The following is a 15,417-nucleotide window of genomic DNA, read 5'->3' as shown; positions in this document are numbered from 1 at the left end:
ATAAGTCATATAATTGAATTTTGCGTTTTATTCAACTATCATCATTTTATTCTTCGAGTATCATCGGTCTATCCATTAATTGCACTTATCAGATCTTGCCAGGGAAATCAATGTGAATGTTTTATCTCAGAGAAGTTTTATAGATCCGTTTAGCAAATGAAGGATAAAATATTTTTCGTTGATGCAGGACCTAGGATTTATGGTGTATGTAGATAACATTTTTAAAAGTTGCTGTTGAACTAACAGCAGATACTATTCATTTCATTAATTATTCTTTGTCGGTTATAAGTGCAGATTCGGACTTCCGAGCCTAAATTTAGTGTCGACGCAATAAATATGATTTGGTGTTCTATTAAAAAAATAAAATGAACCCTTAGTTACGCCTAATTTAGCTATCATTGAAAAATCAACACTAACTAACTAAAGCTTTCAGTTTGCTATTGACATCAAAAGTTGGTCTCAGTACGGTGTAAAAATTTAGATGAAACCTTTATGATGCCTAGTTTAGCTATCGGGAAATTCCTACATCAAATGATGTAGGTCATTTTGCTCTTATCGCCTAATTTTGGTCTAACTTTGCTATCAAATACAAAATTATGACACCTCAATAATGCCTAGTTTTGCTATCCCATAAAATTCAATAGTAAATTATGCTATCAGTTTGCTCTTGATACCATATTAAAGTCTCAGTTTGCCATCCATTTAGGCATCAAAGTCTGCTCGGGATAATATTAAATTTGAGGTGGAAAGCACTATTAACTCAGTGGAATGTGAACTTTATGTCATAATGTGCCTTCCATGATTAAACATTTAAAGATGTAAGAAGATAAACGATTGGAGGAAACATGTTTTGGGCTTTTGAGGGTTAATTTGAATTATTCCTGTTGATTTTTCTCTTTGTTCTTTCAACTTATTAAATCTTCCATTTCTTCTATTTCCAGATATAAAATCGAAGTCGCCGGCAAAAACGTTCCGGTCCTTACGATACAGGACAAGGGCCGGTACGGGGTGATTGTGTTCGAGAATCTGGAAAAGTACCTGCAGATGGACAACTGGAACCGACAGCTGCTGGACAAGTACTGCCGGGACTATTCGGTTGGCATCATTGGCTTTGTGGCACCGAGCGAGGAAACGTTGGTGGGGGCTCAGTTGCGCGGATTCCCACTGTATGTGCACACGAATTTGAAGTTGAGGGATGCCAGTTTGAATGCGGGGTCTCCGGTTCTGCGGCTGACGAGGGCCGGGGATACGGCTTGGGGCCCATTGCCTGGAGGGGATTGGGCGATATTTCAACATAATCATACGAGTTATGAACCGGTGGAATGGGCTCAGAGGAATATGCAAGAATATCCCGCGGAAGGAGTTCAACCTCCGCTGGCGACCGTTATTCAGGACCATGGACGGATTGATGGCATCCAGAGGGTATTGTTTGGAGCCGGACTGAAGTTTTGGCTTCATAGATTGTTGTTTTTGGATGCTCTATCGTATTTGAGTCATGGACAGTTGAGCTTGAATCTGGAGAGGAGAATATTGATCGATATTGACGATATATTCGTTGGAGAGAAGGGAACTCGGTTGAGGCCAGATGATGTTCATGCTCTGATAGCGACCCAGAGTAGGATGGCAAGTATGGTACCTGGGTTTAGGTTTAATCTAGGATTTTCGGGGAAGTATTTCCATCATGGAACGCACGAGGAAAATTTGGGAGATGACATGTTGCTGAGAAATGTAGATCAGTTCAATTGGTTTTCGCATATGTGGAATCATCAGCAACCGCATCTGTATGATAATTTGACAATGCTGATGAACGATATGCTGCTAAATAAAGATTTTGCTAAGGAGAAAGGCATTCCAACAGACTCAGGCTACTCCGTGTCGCCTCATCATTCCGGGGTGTACCCTGCCCATGAGCTTCTTTACATGGCTTGGAAAAAAGTTTGGAACATTAAGGTGACATCGACAGAAGAGTATCCCCATCTAAGGCCAGCGAGACTTCGCCGAGGCTTCATCCACCGAAATATTATGGTCCTTCCGAGACAAACGTGCGGCCTTTTCACTCACACTATGTATATCGATCGTTACCCCGGGGGACGTGACAAACTAGACGAATCCATCCAAGGAGGAGAACTCTTCCAGACCATTGTGTACAATCCCATCAACATCTTCATGACCCACATGTCCAATTACGGTAGCGATCGGCTTGCCTTGTACACATTTGAATCAGTTATCAAATTCCTTCGCTGCTGGACCAATCTTAAGCTAACCTCGGCACCACCACTCCAGTTGGGTGAAACGTACTTCAAGCTGCACCCTGAAGAAACCGACCCAATTTGGGGTAATCCATGTGATGACGCGAGGCACACCAAAATTTGGTCCAGGAACAAAAGTTGCGAAACACTGCCCAAATTCCTGGTCATTGGACCGCAGAAAACTGGAACCACTGCACTGTACACATTCCTTAGCATGCACCCATCGGTGGCCAGCAACCTCCCCAATCCGGACACCTTCGAAGAGATCCAATTCTTCAACGGCAACAATTACTACCGGGGACTCGATTGGTACCAGAGCTTCTTCCCGGTTCAACCGAACGGCACCGAGGGACGATACATGTTCGAAAAATCAGCGACCTATTTCGATGGCGAACTGGTTCCGAAGAGGGCGCATGCCCTGCTTCCACGAGCCAAAATCGTCACCATTCTTATCTCACCGGCCAAACGAGCTTACTCCTGGTACCAACACATCAAGGCCCACGGGGATCCCATAGCCAACAATTACAGTTTTTATCAGGTGAGATTCTTTTTCTTTTAACTATTGAAACAAACAATTTCTATAATGTCTATTTTCCCATTCCAGGTCATAATGGCCAGCGACTCGGCGCCAAAGCCGTTGCGGGACTTACGCAACCGGTGCCTGAACCCGGGCAAATACGCCCAGCACCTGGAACGGTGGCTGGCGTACTATCCGCAGCTGCAGCTGCACATCATCGACGGGGAACAGCTGAAGACGAGTCCGGCCGAGGTGCTGATGGAGCTGCAGCGTTTTCTGAAGCTGACGCCCACCTACGATTACAGCGAGCATCTGCGGTTCGATCCGAAGAAGGGCTTCTTCTGCCAGGTGGTCAACGAGAACAAGAACAAATGCCTGGGGAAATCGAAGGGCCGACAGTACCCACCAATGGACGAGAAGAGCTCAAAATGGTTGCAGAGGTGAGTCTTTTAGAAGCGCTGGTATTAAGGGGTTATCCGTATGATAGTATACTGAGGGGAGGCTGTATTCTTACCATTATACATCACATGCTTTTAAGTGTGTCACCCGTCTACTTCGTACGGCTCGAACCTCGATGGCAACCGGGTTTATCGTGGTTCCCTCACAGGAGTTGCAACCGGAACTGGCAGAGGCAGATCGTCGTTTTTGCTGTTATCATCTGAATAGTACTCAACCCGTCAGATTCCACGTCTCCGTTGGGTGGTGGATTCGTTATTACTGCTGGAACGGCTCGAGTTGGCACCTCAAGACCATTTCCGTCGACAAACACTGATAATGGACTTGGGCCTTGGTTTGCACCTGGATCGGGAACAGCCTTGGTCGCACGATGCTTCAGTTGATTGATGTGTGGGCGAATGAGTCATTGCCGATCTTGAAGGAAAACGTTGTAGTTGACTCTTTCAATTCGTTCGATGACCGTGGCGGCCTGCCCCTGCCACGTATTAGCTTGATGAACCTGGACGTACACAGAATCAGTAGGAGCGAACTGCGTTGAGACTGCACTATTATTATCGCTGTTCAGTCTGCGTTGCTAGAATGCATTGAGTGGTTGGTAGAAGAATCGACGAAACAGTTCGGATTGACCTACCGAACATTATTTCTGCTGGAGATTTGTTACCGAGATCCGCTGTTAATGTTGTTGCTTTTCACAGGAAACCTGAAACTCGTGGCTAGTGAATTGGGTATCGTTATCCGAGACGATGGTTTTCGGAACACCGAATGTTGAGAACGACTGGGAAAGTAGCTTTGTTGTTGTTTTCGTCGTTGTGGTTCTTGTTGCGTACACTTCCAGCCATTTGGTGTCCGGATCCACAATCACCAAGAAATACAATCCGTCCACAGGTCCTGCATAGTCCAGGTGTATACGTGACCACGGATTGTCGGGCATGGGCCAAGATTCGGTCGTCGATTTGGTGGGTGTTTTCCCAGCTGTGTAGCATGGAGAGCACCACCGCATAAAATCCTCGATGTCCTTATCTATTCCTGGCCAATAGACAAAACTGCGTGCAATCGACTTCATGCGAACCATACCAGGGTGTCCACGATGGAATTGTTTCAGGATCTGTTTTGGATATTTTTTTCCTTGTTGGGTTCCTACCACTGCGACCAGATGTTAGATCTTTTGTCTTTTGTTGATGTCGAAATCGTAATTGAGCAGCATCAGCGCCCACCTTTGAAGTCGATTTGCGGTATGCAACGGAATTCCCTTCTTCGAACCAAATATGGATAGTAGCGGCTTGTAGTCCGTGAGAAGAGTGAATCGTCGACCCAGTAGGTACTTGTGGAATTTCGTCACACCGTACGTATTTAAGCGCAAATGCTTCCTTTTCCGGCTGCCCGTAGCCTTGCTCTGCTGCAGTTAAGGATCTCGAAGCGTGCTGAATTGCTTTTAGATGCCCATTTGAAAATTCGTGGAAAATGACTGCACCGATGCCCGTACTTGAAGCGTCCGCAGCCACGATGATTGGTAGCTTCGGATCGTAATGAGTCGGACTGCAGGATTTTCTTAAATCGTCGGAATGACCGTTGACAATCGTTGTTCCACTGCCACTTCGCATCTTTCTTGAGTAGCTGGTCGAGTGGATGTCGAAGTTCATGGATGTTGCGGACAAATCTGCCATAAAAAATTATGGCTTCCAGGAATGAACTTAGTTCGGAAACGTTGGTTGGTACTTGAATGAAGGCGATGGATTGGAGCTTTTCTGGATCAAAGCGAATGCCCTTGTTGTCGATGATACGCCCCAAGTATTTCATTGCAGTTTGGAAAAAATGGCACTTTTCCATCTTGACATGGAATCCATATTCCTTCAATCGCTGAAGTAGTTGATCCAATGACGCTTTGTGTGCTTCCCAGGTTGGTCCGAATGTGATGACATCTTCGAGGAATGACCGAACACCAGGAATGTCGGCAATCATTGTGTCAACCAGCCGTTGGAATGCCCCAGGTGCTAACTTCACCCCGGGAGCGAGGCGGTTGAATTGAAAAAGGCCCCGATGGGTGTTGATGGTGAGCTTTTTCGAATCCTCGTCTACCTCCACCTGCAAATACGCATCAGAAAGGTCGAAGACGCTGAGCAAAAATTTCCTCCGGGACAGGTAGAGGATAGTGGTTACTCTCCAGCGCTTCGTTGAGTCCAGTAGAATAGTCCGCACAGATGCGCCATTCGATTTGCGTACTGCTACTATCGGCCCACTCCGAAAAATCGATCGGCGTGATGGTGTTGAATAAAACTGGTCGCTTCGAACATACAACAGGCTTGACGTTAGATTTAAGAAAAAGTTTTAATTTTGTTTTCTTGCAGTAGCCCAGCGAGTTGTCGAAAATCTTCGGATGTTTTGCTTGAAGCTGTGATGTTATTTCCTCGAAACATGGGTTGGAGATCGATGAAATTTGACTGCAGAGGGTGTCGAATGGAACCGACCACAGTTTGAACATGTCGATCAAATCAATTCCAAGCACGTTGAGGTCTGGTGATGACGTAACAAAACATTGGCCACTCCTGCTCATGCCGTTGAATGCTTCAATCGATGATGGAGTAAGTTTCGGTTTGCCGAGCTGGTGCCACGTTGCCTTGAAAATTACGGTGATATCGCTTGCGGAATCTAATTGCAGCGAGATAGCGACCTGAATGATGGTCACAGTTGTTACCATTGGGGTATTTTGCCCAATCAGAACCCACCGAGAGCAAGCATTGAGAGCACTCAATGTGAGTGCTAAGGTTAATAATTATTCATCGATAAAATATCGATAAGTTTTCCCGCTTATTATTCAAATATATAAGAACAAAATCTGTTATATAATTTAAAAGGACCTAGCTAGTTAGAGATTTGAATATCAACACACAAATATTGTAAAATAAATACGATATCGATCACTCAAATAATGGATCAAAAGTACACATTCTACCCACATGACACTTAACACGAAAACACAAAATATATATTCTCGCGATAGATGAGCCAGAGTTGGGAAATGTCAGTGGAAACTGAAACGGAAATGCCAACTAGAATGGGTAGCTTATAGGAAAACTGTCATCACTAGTTCTTTCCAACTTCGACCAGCAAACGGCAAACATCGAGCCTCATACTAAGTTACATCGAATCTTAGTTAAAAGTATTAAGTCAAGTGAAGTGGAAAGACTAGTGAAGTGATCAGAATTATTGGATCAAGTGAGTAACAAAGCGATAAGCGAAATTCCCACCCTAACCCAAAAATAACTTACCAGGACCCAGAAGGTTTAATATTGAAACCTTGATGCACGTGGCACCAATTGGTTCAAAGCAAACGGACCAGTGCATCTTCGATCCGTTACTCCGGTATTGATCAGACATACCATCCAGAAGGTTTGACATTGAAACCTTGACACACGAGGCACCATTTGGTCCTAAGTAAACGGGCCGGTGCATCCTAAGGACAAATCGTTTCTCCTGCATTTGTCCTACATACTACCCAGACGTTCTTAGCCCACAAATTGGAGCAGGATAGCCGAACAAACTTCATATCCACCACGAGGGCGGCACGCCATAACTGTCGTCTAAATCTCTGGCTGTCGTCAAAGGAGGTCTCCTGTAGAGTTGGTTCAGGAGGGCACTGTTCGATCCCTTCAAACGGGTACGTGAAATTTCGGACGTGTCCCTCCGGTTCCATCGCTCTGTCGAGGAGCCTGCGGAGCGTTAGCGCTGCGGGCACCATCCAGGGCAACAGGAAAGAGTTGGTCTTTTCCGCGAGGGCAAGCTAATGTCCTTGGTTCATCCCCGAGAAACACGTGGATCCTGAGCGAGTATCCCTTCATCGTAGCCGGCCGGCCCAGCAGCAGCAGCAGTTACACTTCACACCCACACACACACAACACGTAAGTTTTATTATATAATATACAGGATTGAAAATTTAAGCATATTGTGTTTTCCTTTTAAACTTCCGATCAGTACCTGTTCGCACAAATTATGAGACGCCGTAGTTCTGGGTGTAATCGCGCCACACCGATTTCGCCACATCTATTGCGCGCATCCCCTTTGTCGAATCATAAGTACCCTTGGTCAGTTTGTTTGGCTGACCGAACATCCGCACAAAAGGGAGAATAAAAATATCAACCAATTAGTAGGTACCTACCAGTATCCAACGCGCACAGATTAGTTTTGCCATTGTTTGAATCGTTCCCGTCTTCTGTTGCAATAAAATTGCTATCAAATCGCATCTTGTATTCGATTTAACCTGTTAATTAAACGGAAGTGAAACTTATATTCGAATTTTGAATTTAAGTCCGAAACCTCGGAAATCGGAAAAAACAGTACCCTATTGTGAGAAGCCGACCCGAGGTTCTCCGCAACCTCTGCTCTGCTAGCCAAGCAAAAGAGGCCGCATGTGAGCCCACCCTCACTAGAATTCCCGTGGCTTGACCAGGAATTCGAGGGCAGTAGTAGCTGGCCCTTCTGGCCAGCTAAGTAATACAGTCACATACCTGCGCTTCCGGGAACTGTTTGCGATGTGGTTCACGTAAATGCCCTTGGCTTCGGTTCTGGACCAACCTTCTTGTGGAAGTGTTTCTTCTTTTTCGCTTGGGGTTTGGTTGAAGAATCGCCTGACTTCCTCATGCAGCCACAGTAGCCTTCCGATGCGGTTGCATGTCTGCAAGATGGTCGGAAAAGGTACAGTCGCGGACAAAATGCATTTTTCTACACTGCCAGCAGGATGTGCAAGGTGTGGACATACTTTCCGTTTTCGATGGACGTTGTTGGATATCGGATTTCTCTCCGAAATGCTGTGGACCGATTTGTTGGAACTTGATGAATGTTCTATCATTGTGGTGTCCGACTTGAGATTGACAATTCGCTGGTGTCGATAACCCGGAACTGGGGAATTACCGTTACCACTATAGAACCACCGAGGAATCACCCAGCACGTCCCAATGTAGTCGGCACACGTCTTATCCTTCACTGGTAGCACACGAAAGGAAGGAAGTCCGATGCTGCACGACGGACGTGGTTGCTACGATGCTCACGAGTCTCTGGCGAGAGATGGAAGCATAAACCGTTCCAGTGTTGCCAAGTATTCTTGCTGCCACACACTCGTCGATGAGAGTTTGAATTGTCACCGGAACTTCGTCCGTTCCTCCTTCGATGCGGGGAAGCAGTCTGGCTCGAATGTCAGCGTGTCGTGGTGCTTTGAGACTGCAGACAAAAATCAAGCATTTGAAATGGTCGATGCACAAAATTTGAAACCCGAACCCTTCGCATGCTCTGTTTACTTGACCACCGTAGGAAATGATGTCGTCAGTTTCCTATTTCACCAGCTGTAGGCTCTGGTAGCGCTTGTTGAAAACGGATGTTTGCCTATCGAAGATCTTTTGCAGTATCTTGATGGTGTCAGCAAAAGAGATGTCCTTCAGCAATTGAGGAAGGATGTAGTTCACATAACGACTGTGGGAAAACGTGTGCGGTTTTCGGAACAGGAGCCTAACCTTTGCTGCATCATCGAGACTGCGTGCGTCGCCTTCGAATAAATCCGAGTAACGGGCGAACTTTCGGATGTGGTGCCGTTCTCCGGATCGAACCTGAACTCACTGATGTTGGTGGGCAGCGATTCCAAAACATGCTCTGGGTTTGCTTCTTGTGGAACGAATAAGTTCTTTATTCTAGGACAGTTACAAATGGAATGCCAAATCTAACATGTGGTTTTAGTCGGACTGCTTAGATTGAAATTTGAATTTTTAATTGATTGCTTCGATTGGTCGAATATGACAGTGTTCGAAGCCGGAAATCTATTGAAAAGTCATCGATTCGAGACCATTCGAACCTAATAAGGCCGTCAGACCAAAAGGCCCTGAAATGTAGTCCAGGTTAAGATTCAAATCCGATCTCGACGTTTCATGCATTTCTAAGTATTTTTGCCACAAAATTAAAATTTCGATTTTCCAAGTTTCATTTGTCCTTTGGTGATTTACAGATTTCGGAAGGCAAACTTCTTGAGGTTATACATGTCATAAATTAAAAAAAGCATAAGCTTGATAAATTGATTTTTTTTCAAAAGTTTTTTTCAAAAATTGAAATAAATTTTATAAAATTAAAAATTTACTTCATATTGTATAACTTCCAAATTCCTAAAGCCTACAGTAACATATTGTCCCATTTTTTTCACTTCCAGATACTACCAAAACCACAATACGGCCCTCAATAAGCTGCTCAAGAAGCTCGGTTCCAGGCCGATTCCCCAGTGGCTGAAGGACGACCTTTCGACGACGTCCTAACAAAACCAGCTTCGAGAAAACATCAATAACAACGTCAATAACGGCCAACCATCCGGCCAAACAGCAGAACATCAACAGCAGCAGCAGCAGAAAAACCCACCGGCCGTCTCAGCCCAACAGCAACCGGAAGTCATCATCCAATGCATTCAACGACGACGATAGTCAAAAACAACCAACCCCCGCAAGTTGTAATTGTAAAGTACCAATATAGGACAAACAAACGTCTTAGATATGTATGTAGGTATCTATAAAGACAGATTGTAGCAAAAAATGGCGAAGCTTATAGAGAAGAAAGTGATTTTAAGCCGATTATTATTGGTCCATCATTCAATGTAGTGACTCAAAGTCAAACGGAAGCTAGGACAAAAGTGCTTCTCTGAGTTTGTATAATAGAAAAAATGGATAGAAGGCATACTTGCAAACAATGAAATTGTGCAGCTTAAGGACAAGTTGCTAAAATTAAGCATCGACGACCCCACACACAAAACAAAAAACTGCACAGCTACCTAGGGTGTAAGAAGTTTATTTAAAACCAGTTTCTAAGCTCTATGGATTAATTTTTAAGTTTTAAAGCAATGTATACTAAACGCTCGGAAAACAATTCTTAACAAAAACTAGAAGAAAGCCAGACCCCCTTTAAAAGTTCATAAGATTCAGGTTGAATCAAAGAGATGACTGCATTCCTTGTATGTTTTCTTAGCAGCGCAAGAGTTAATTATTTTTCGCTTTAAGAAATCAGAAGGCAAATCAAGTAGGTCGAGGTCTTAAGTCGAGAAAACGGAACTAATTTACGCTTAGTGGCTCAAATTAGACACAACTGGTGTAGTAATACGAATGTAAAGGAAAACAAAATTTTAAAAAGTATTCTTTCCAATGCTATGTTAGGAAAATAACGTTAAGTTAATGTTACGCTTATTCCACCTTTCTTGGTATGGATTGAATTTTAATGGAGTTCGATTGAGCTTGTGCTTTCTAAAATTTTGATTACAATTCAATAGTAAAAGTAGTTGGTACCTAGTAGTGTTTGAGGGTCAGTTTTACAGTTTTTAAATTTATTTTTAGTGTACTTCCAAATTTTAAATAAACTGAACTAAGCTCAGCAAACCTATTAAAATTTAATCTCATACAACCGTTGCCATACAAAGATTTTAGTTAAACGTTCAAGATTATTCAATTGAAAACCCCCTAAACTATTGATAGGTTAAACTATTATGTACTTACGAGTTGAAAGTTATGGAAAAGTGGTCAAGTACTTACCGGACACTCGAGAAAAATAAGAAAAAAAATCCAAACAAAATGTATAAAAGAATCCACACAAAAAAAAAACCGCTAAAACAAAATGTGTTAACAGTAAGTTTTAGAAACTAATCTCGTAACGAAACGGACGCAAAGAAGCAAGTTTTACATATCCTTCAGGAAACGGAAAGCAACATTTAAAACAAAACAAAATATTCAAACTGTAAAGAATCGAAAAAAAATGAATGAAACCACTACCATCAACAGAACTCATCGAAAGTTTATGCAATATTGTTCCGTTTAGTTCTTTGTTTCAATAAATTAAACGTTACGTATTGAACCATGTTCAATTTTCAACTCCAATCTAATCTTCATTCCAAACAAACACTTCGAAAAACATCCACGTGCACATAAACCACAAACACAAACAACACAACACACCTTAGCTAGGATAGAATCAACGATGATTACGGAAAAAGAAAAATAAAATCAAATTTATCAGTGTCCCTGAAGAGAAAAAAAAGTCCCAAATCCAACTAATTGTTTAAAACGATTACAAAAAAAATATTGTACATAAAAGTCATCTTCTATCATCATAAGAAAGATAATATTACATCCACTAGGTAAAACAAAAAAAAAAGCGCTAAACAAAAACTAGCAGAAATAAATCAATAATGCAAAAAAATATCCTGTATGAAAAATTAGTAATCCGAACACCTCAGAACGCCATCCGTTATAGTTGATGGAATTTTAGAGAGTCTAAATCCGAATCTGTCTATCTGAATCTTAAATTTGAAATCTGAAGTTGGAATTGGAAATTTGAAATCTGATCTGAAATCTGAATCTGCAATCCAAATCTGAATCTGAAATCTGAATCTGAAATCTGAATCTGAAATCTGAATCTGAAATCTGAATCTAAAATCTGAATCTGAAATCTGAAGCGGAAAACTGCATCTGAAATTCGAATCTGAATCTGAAATCAGAATGTTAATTCCGAATCTGAAATCTGAATATGAAATTTGAATATGAAATCTGAATATTAAATCTGAATTAAAAATCTAAATCTGAAATCTGAACCAATCTGAATCTGAAATTTGAATCTGAAATCTGGATCTGAAATTTGAACCTGAAATCTGAATCTGAAATCTGAGTCTAAAATCTGAATCTGAAACCTGAATCTGAAATCTGAATCTGAAATCTGAATCTGAAATCTGAATCTGAAATCTGAATCTGAAATTTGAATCTGAAATCTGAATCTGAAATCTGAATCTGAAATCTGAATCTGAAATCTGAATCTGAAATCTGAATCTGAAATCTGAATCTGAAATCTGAATCTGAAATCTGAATCTGAAATCTGAATCTGAAATCTGAATCTGAAATCTGATTCTGAAATCTGAATCTGAAATCTGAATCTGAAATCTTAATCTGAAATCTGAATCTGAAATCTGAATCTGAACCTGAAATCTGAAGCGGAAATCTGCATCTGGAATTCGAATCTGAATCTGAAATCTGAATCTGAAATCTGAATCTGAAATCTGAATCTGAAATCTGAATCTGAAATCTGAATCTGAAATCTGAATCTGAAATCTGAATCTGAAATCTGAATCTGAAATCTGAATCTGAAATCTGAATCTGAAATCTGAATCTGAAATCTGAATCTGAAATCTGAATCTGAAATCTGAATCTGAAATCTGAATCTGAAATCTGAATCTGAAATCTGAATCTGAAATCTGAATCTGAAATCTGAATCTGAAATCTGGATCTGAATCGGAAATCTGCATCTGAAATTCGAATCTGAATCTGAAATCTGAATGTGAAATCTGAATCTGAAATCTGAATCTGAAATCTGAATCTGAAACCGAATCTGAAATCTGAATCTGAAATCTGAATCTGCAACCTAAATCTGAATCTGAAATCTGAATCTGAAATCTGAATCTGAAATCTGAATCTGAAATCTGAATCTGAAATCTGAATCTGAAATCTGAATCTGAAATCTGAATCTGAAATCTGAATCTGAAATCTGAATCTGAAATCTGAATCTGAAATCTGAATCTGAAATCTGAATCTGAAATCTGAATCTGAAATCTGAATCTGAAATCTGAATCTGAAATCTGAATCTGAAATCTGAATCTGAAATCTGAATCTGAAATCTGAATCTGAAATCTGAATCTGAAATCTGAATCTGAAATCTGAATCTGAAATCTGAATCTGAAATCTGAATCTGAAATCTGAATCTGAAATCTGAATCTGAAATCTGAATCTGAAATCTGCATCTGGAATCTGAATCTGAAATCTGAATATGACATCTGAATTTTAAATCTAAATCTGGAATCTGAACCTGAGATCTGAATCTGAAATCTGAAACAGAAAGCTGGATCTGAAAACTGAAATCTGAATCTGAAATCTGAATCTGAATTCTAAATCTGAATCTGAAAACTGCATCTGGAGTCTGAAATCTGAATCTGAAATCTGAATTTGAAATCTGAGTCCGAAATCTGTATCTGAAATCGGAATGTGAAATCTGAACCAATCTGAATCTGAAATCAGGATCTGAAATTTGAACCTGAAATCTGAATCTGAAATCTGAGTCTAAAATCTGAATCTGAAATCTGAATCTGAAATCTGAATCTGAAATCTGAATCTGAAATCTGAATCTGAAATCTGAATCTGAAATCTGAATCTGAAATCTGAATCTGAAATCTGAATCTGAAATCTGAATCTGAAATCTGAATATAAAATTTGAATCTGAAATCTGAACCTGAATCTGGAATCTGAAATCTGAATCTGAAATCAGAATTTGAAATCTGAATCCAAAATCTGAATCTGAAATGTTAATCGGAAATCAGGATCTGAATCTGAAATCTGAATTTATAATCTAAATCTGAATCTGAAATCTGAACCTGAAATCTGAATCTGAAATCTGAATCTGAAATCTGAATCTGAATACTGAATCTGAAATTTGAATCTGAAATCTAAATCTGAATCTGGAATCTGAAATCTGAATATGAAATCAGAATCTGGGATCTGAATTTGAAATCTGAATCCAAAATCTGAATCTGAAATGTGTGTCTGAAGTCTGAAGAAATCGGAATGTTAATTCCGAATCTGAAATCTGAATATGAAATTTGTATATGAAATCTGAATATTAAATCTGAATTTTAAATCTAAATTTGAAATCTGTACCAATCTGAAATCGGAATTCGAAATCTGAATCCGAAATTTGAACCTGAAATCTGAATCAGGAATCTGAGTCTGAAATCTGAATCTGAAATCAAAATGTGATAACTGAATCTGCATCTAGAATCTGAAGTCTGAATCTGAAATCTGAATTTGAAATTTGGATCTGAAAATTGAATCTAAAATCTGAATCTGAAATCTGAATCTGAAATCTTAATCTCAATCTGAAATCTAAATCTGAGTCTGAAATCTAAATCTGAGTCTGAAATCTAAATCTGGAATCTGAATTTGAAATCTTAATCTGATTTCTGAATCTGAATCCGAAATCTGAGTCTGAAATCTGTATCTGAAATCTGAATAGGAAATCTGGATCGCAAATTTGAAGTCGGAATATAAAATCGGACATTTCAATCTTACATCTGAGTTTCAAAATCAAAATATTCTGAAATCTGAAGTCTGAAAGGATTGGAGAAAGTTTTTTTTTTGAGTGATCTAACTCCTGAATTTATGCAACGGGTTTAGCATAAAGAGAAGTGAGTCTCAGAAGTGACCCATAATTTCATCTTATTTTGTGAACATACTTTGTATAATTTACAGCTACGAATGTTTATTCTGGATATTGTTTGTACAATGTAAATTAGGGTCGCAGACAATGTCGAATTTCAAAAACCGACCAAATACATTTTGAAGATCGGCCCAAAAAACTGTCCTGTGCAAAATTGCTGCTTAATCGGACTTGATTTGGAGGTGCCTGAAAGCGCTAAATGTTTCGTTTTTTTACCCTCAAATATCACCAAAGGTGGGTTGACCTTTGTAGGTTTTCCGAAAAACAGCCACTCCCAGAAATTCGATTTTTGGATTAACAATCTGTTGTTATCTTTTCGTTATCTTGTCGACTTTTCGCGATTTCTTTGTCATTTGGCATCAAAATTAAAATTTTGATTTTCCAAACTTCGTTTGACTCCCCACCCCCTTTGATGTTTTTTTTTTAATTTTTGGTCAGTTTTTGACAAAAATTTTCTTGCGAGATAACAGTAGATTTCAACGTTTTATGCATTTTGATTTTAAAATTTCAACTTTTCCAATTTATTTTGGTCCCTTTGATGATTTTTGAGGGCCAAAAAACAAAACTTTGGGCGCTTTCAGGCACCCCTAAATCAAGTACGATTGATCTGAAGTTTGGCACAGGTCAGTTTTTTGGGTCAATCTTCAAAATGTATGCAGTTGATTTTTAAAATTCGAACATGATTTTTCTCCATACATCTACTGCCATCCTAATATACATATTTGACAACAGTTTGTAGTCCGCAGCCCAGATATAATAATTTTGATTAGGATTTTTCTTTTCAGCCTTCTTAAAACAAACTTTTTAAGTTTTTGAGTATACGTAAAAATTTTAAACTAATAATTTCAATTTCAGATGAAACACCTTATGATCGCACTTAAATACATTTCTCACGCCAACGCTGGATCACACCCCAAAGGTATCGCCAGA

At 40.2% G+C, this 15,417-nt stretch overlaps 1 protein-coding gene across 1 annotated transcript in view; it reads left to right on the top strand.

Annotated features, from left to right (window-relative positions):
- The window catches only part of LOC129758215 (bifunctional heparan sulfate N-deacetylase/N-sulfotransferase), a 165,529-nt gene extending 154,451 nt beyond the window's left edge, over nt 1-11,078 (top strand). The window contains exons 4-6 of the mRNA XM_055755677.1: nt 942-2,787; nt 2,854-3,206; nt 9,407-11,078. Of these exons, the coding sequence (XP_055611652.1) occupies nt 942-2,787; nt 2,854-3,206; nt 9,407-9,509 (2,302 nt within the window). The 3' untranslated portion in view covers nt 9,510-11,078. The remainder of the gene's footprint in view (nt 1-941; nt 2,788-2,853; nt 3,207-9,406) is intronic.
- Nucleotides 11,079-15,417: the final 4,339 nt, after the last annotated feature.

Source organism: Uranotaenia lowii, chromosome 3 (genome assembly GCF_029784155.1).
Source record: "Uranotaenia lowii strain MFRU-FL chromosome 3, ASM2978415v1, whole genome shotgun sequence".
NCBI classification, from domain to species: domain Eukaryota; kingdom Metazoa; phylum Arthropoda; class Insecta; order Diptera; family Culicidae; genus Uranotaenia; species Uranotaenia lowii.
This window is presented reverse-complemented; position numbering and strand designations above follow the sequence as displayed.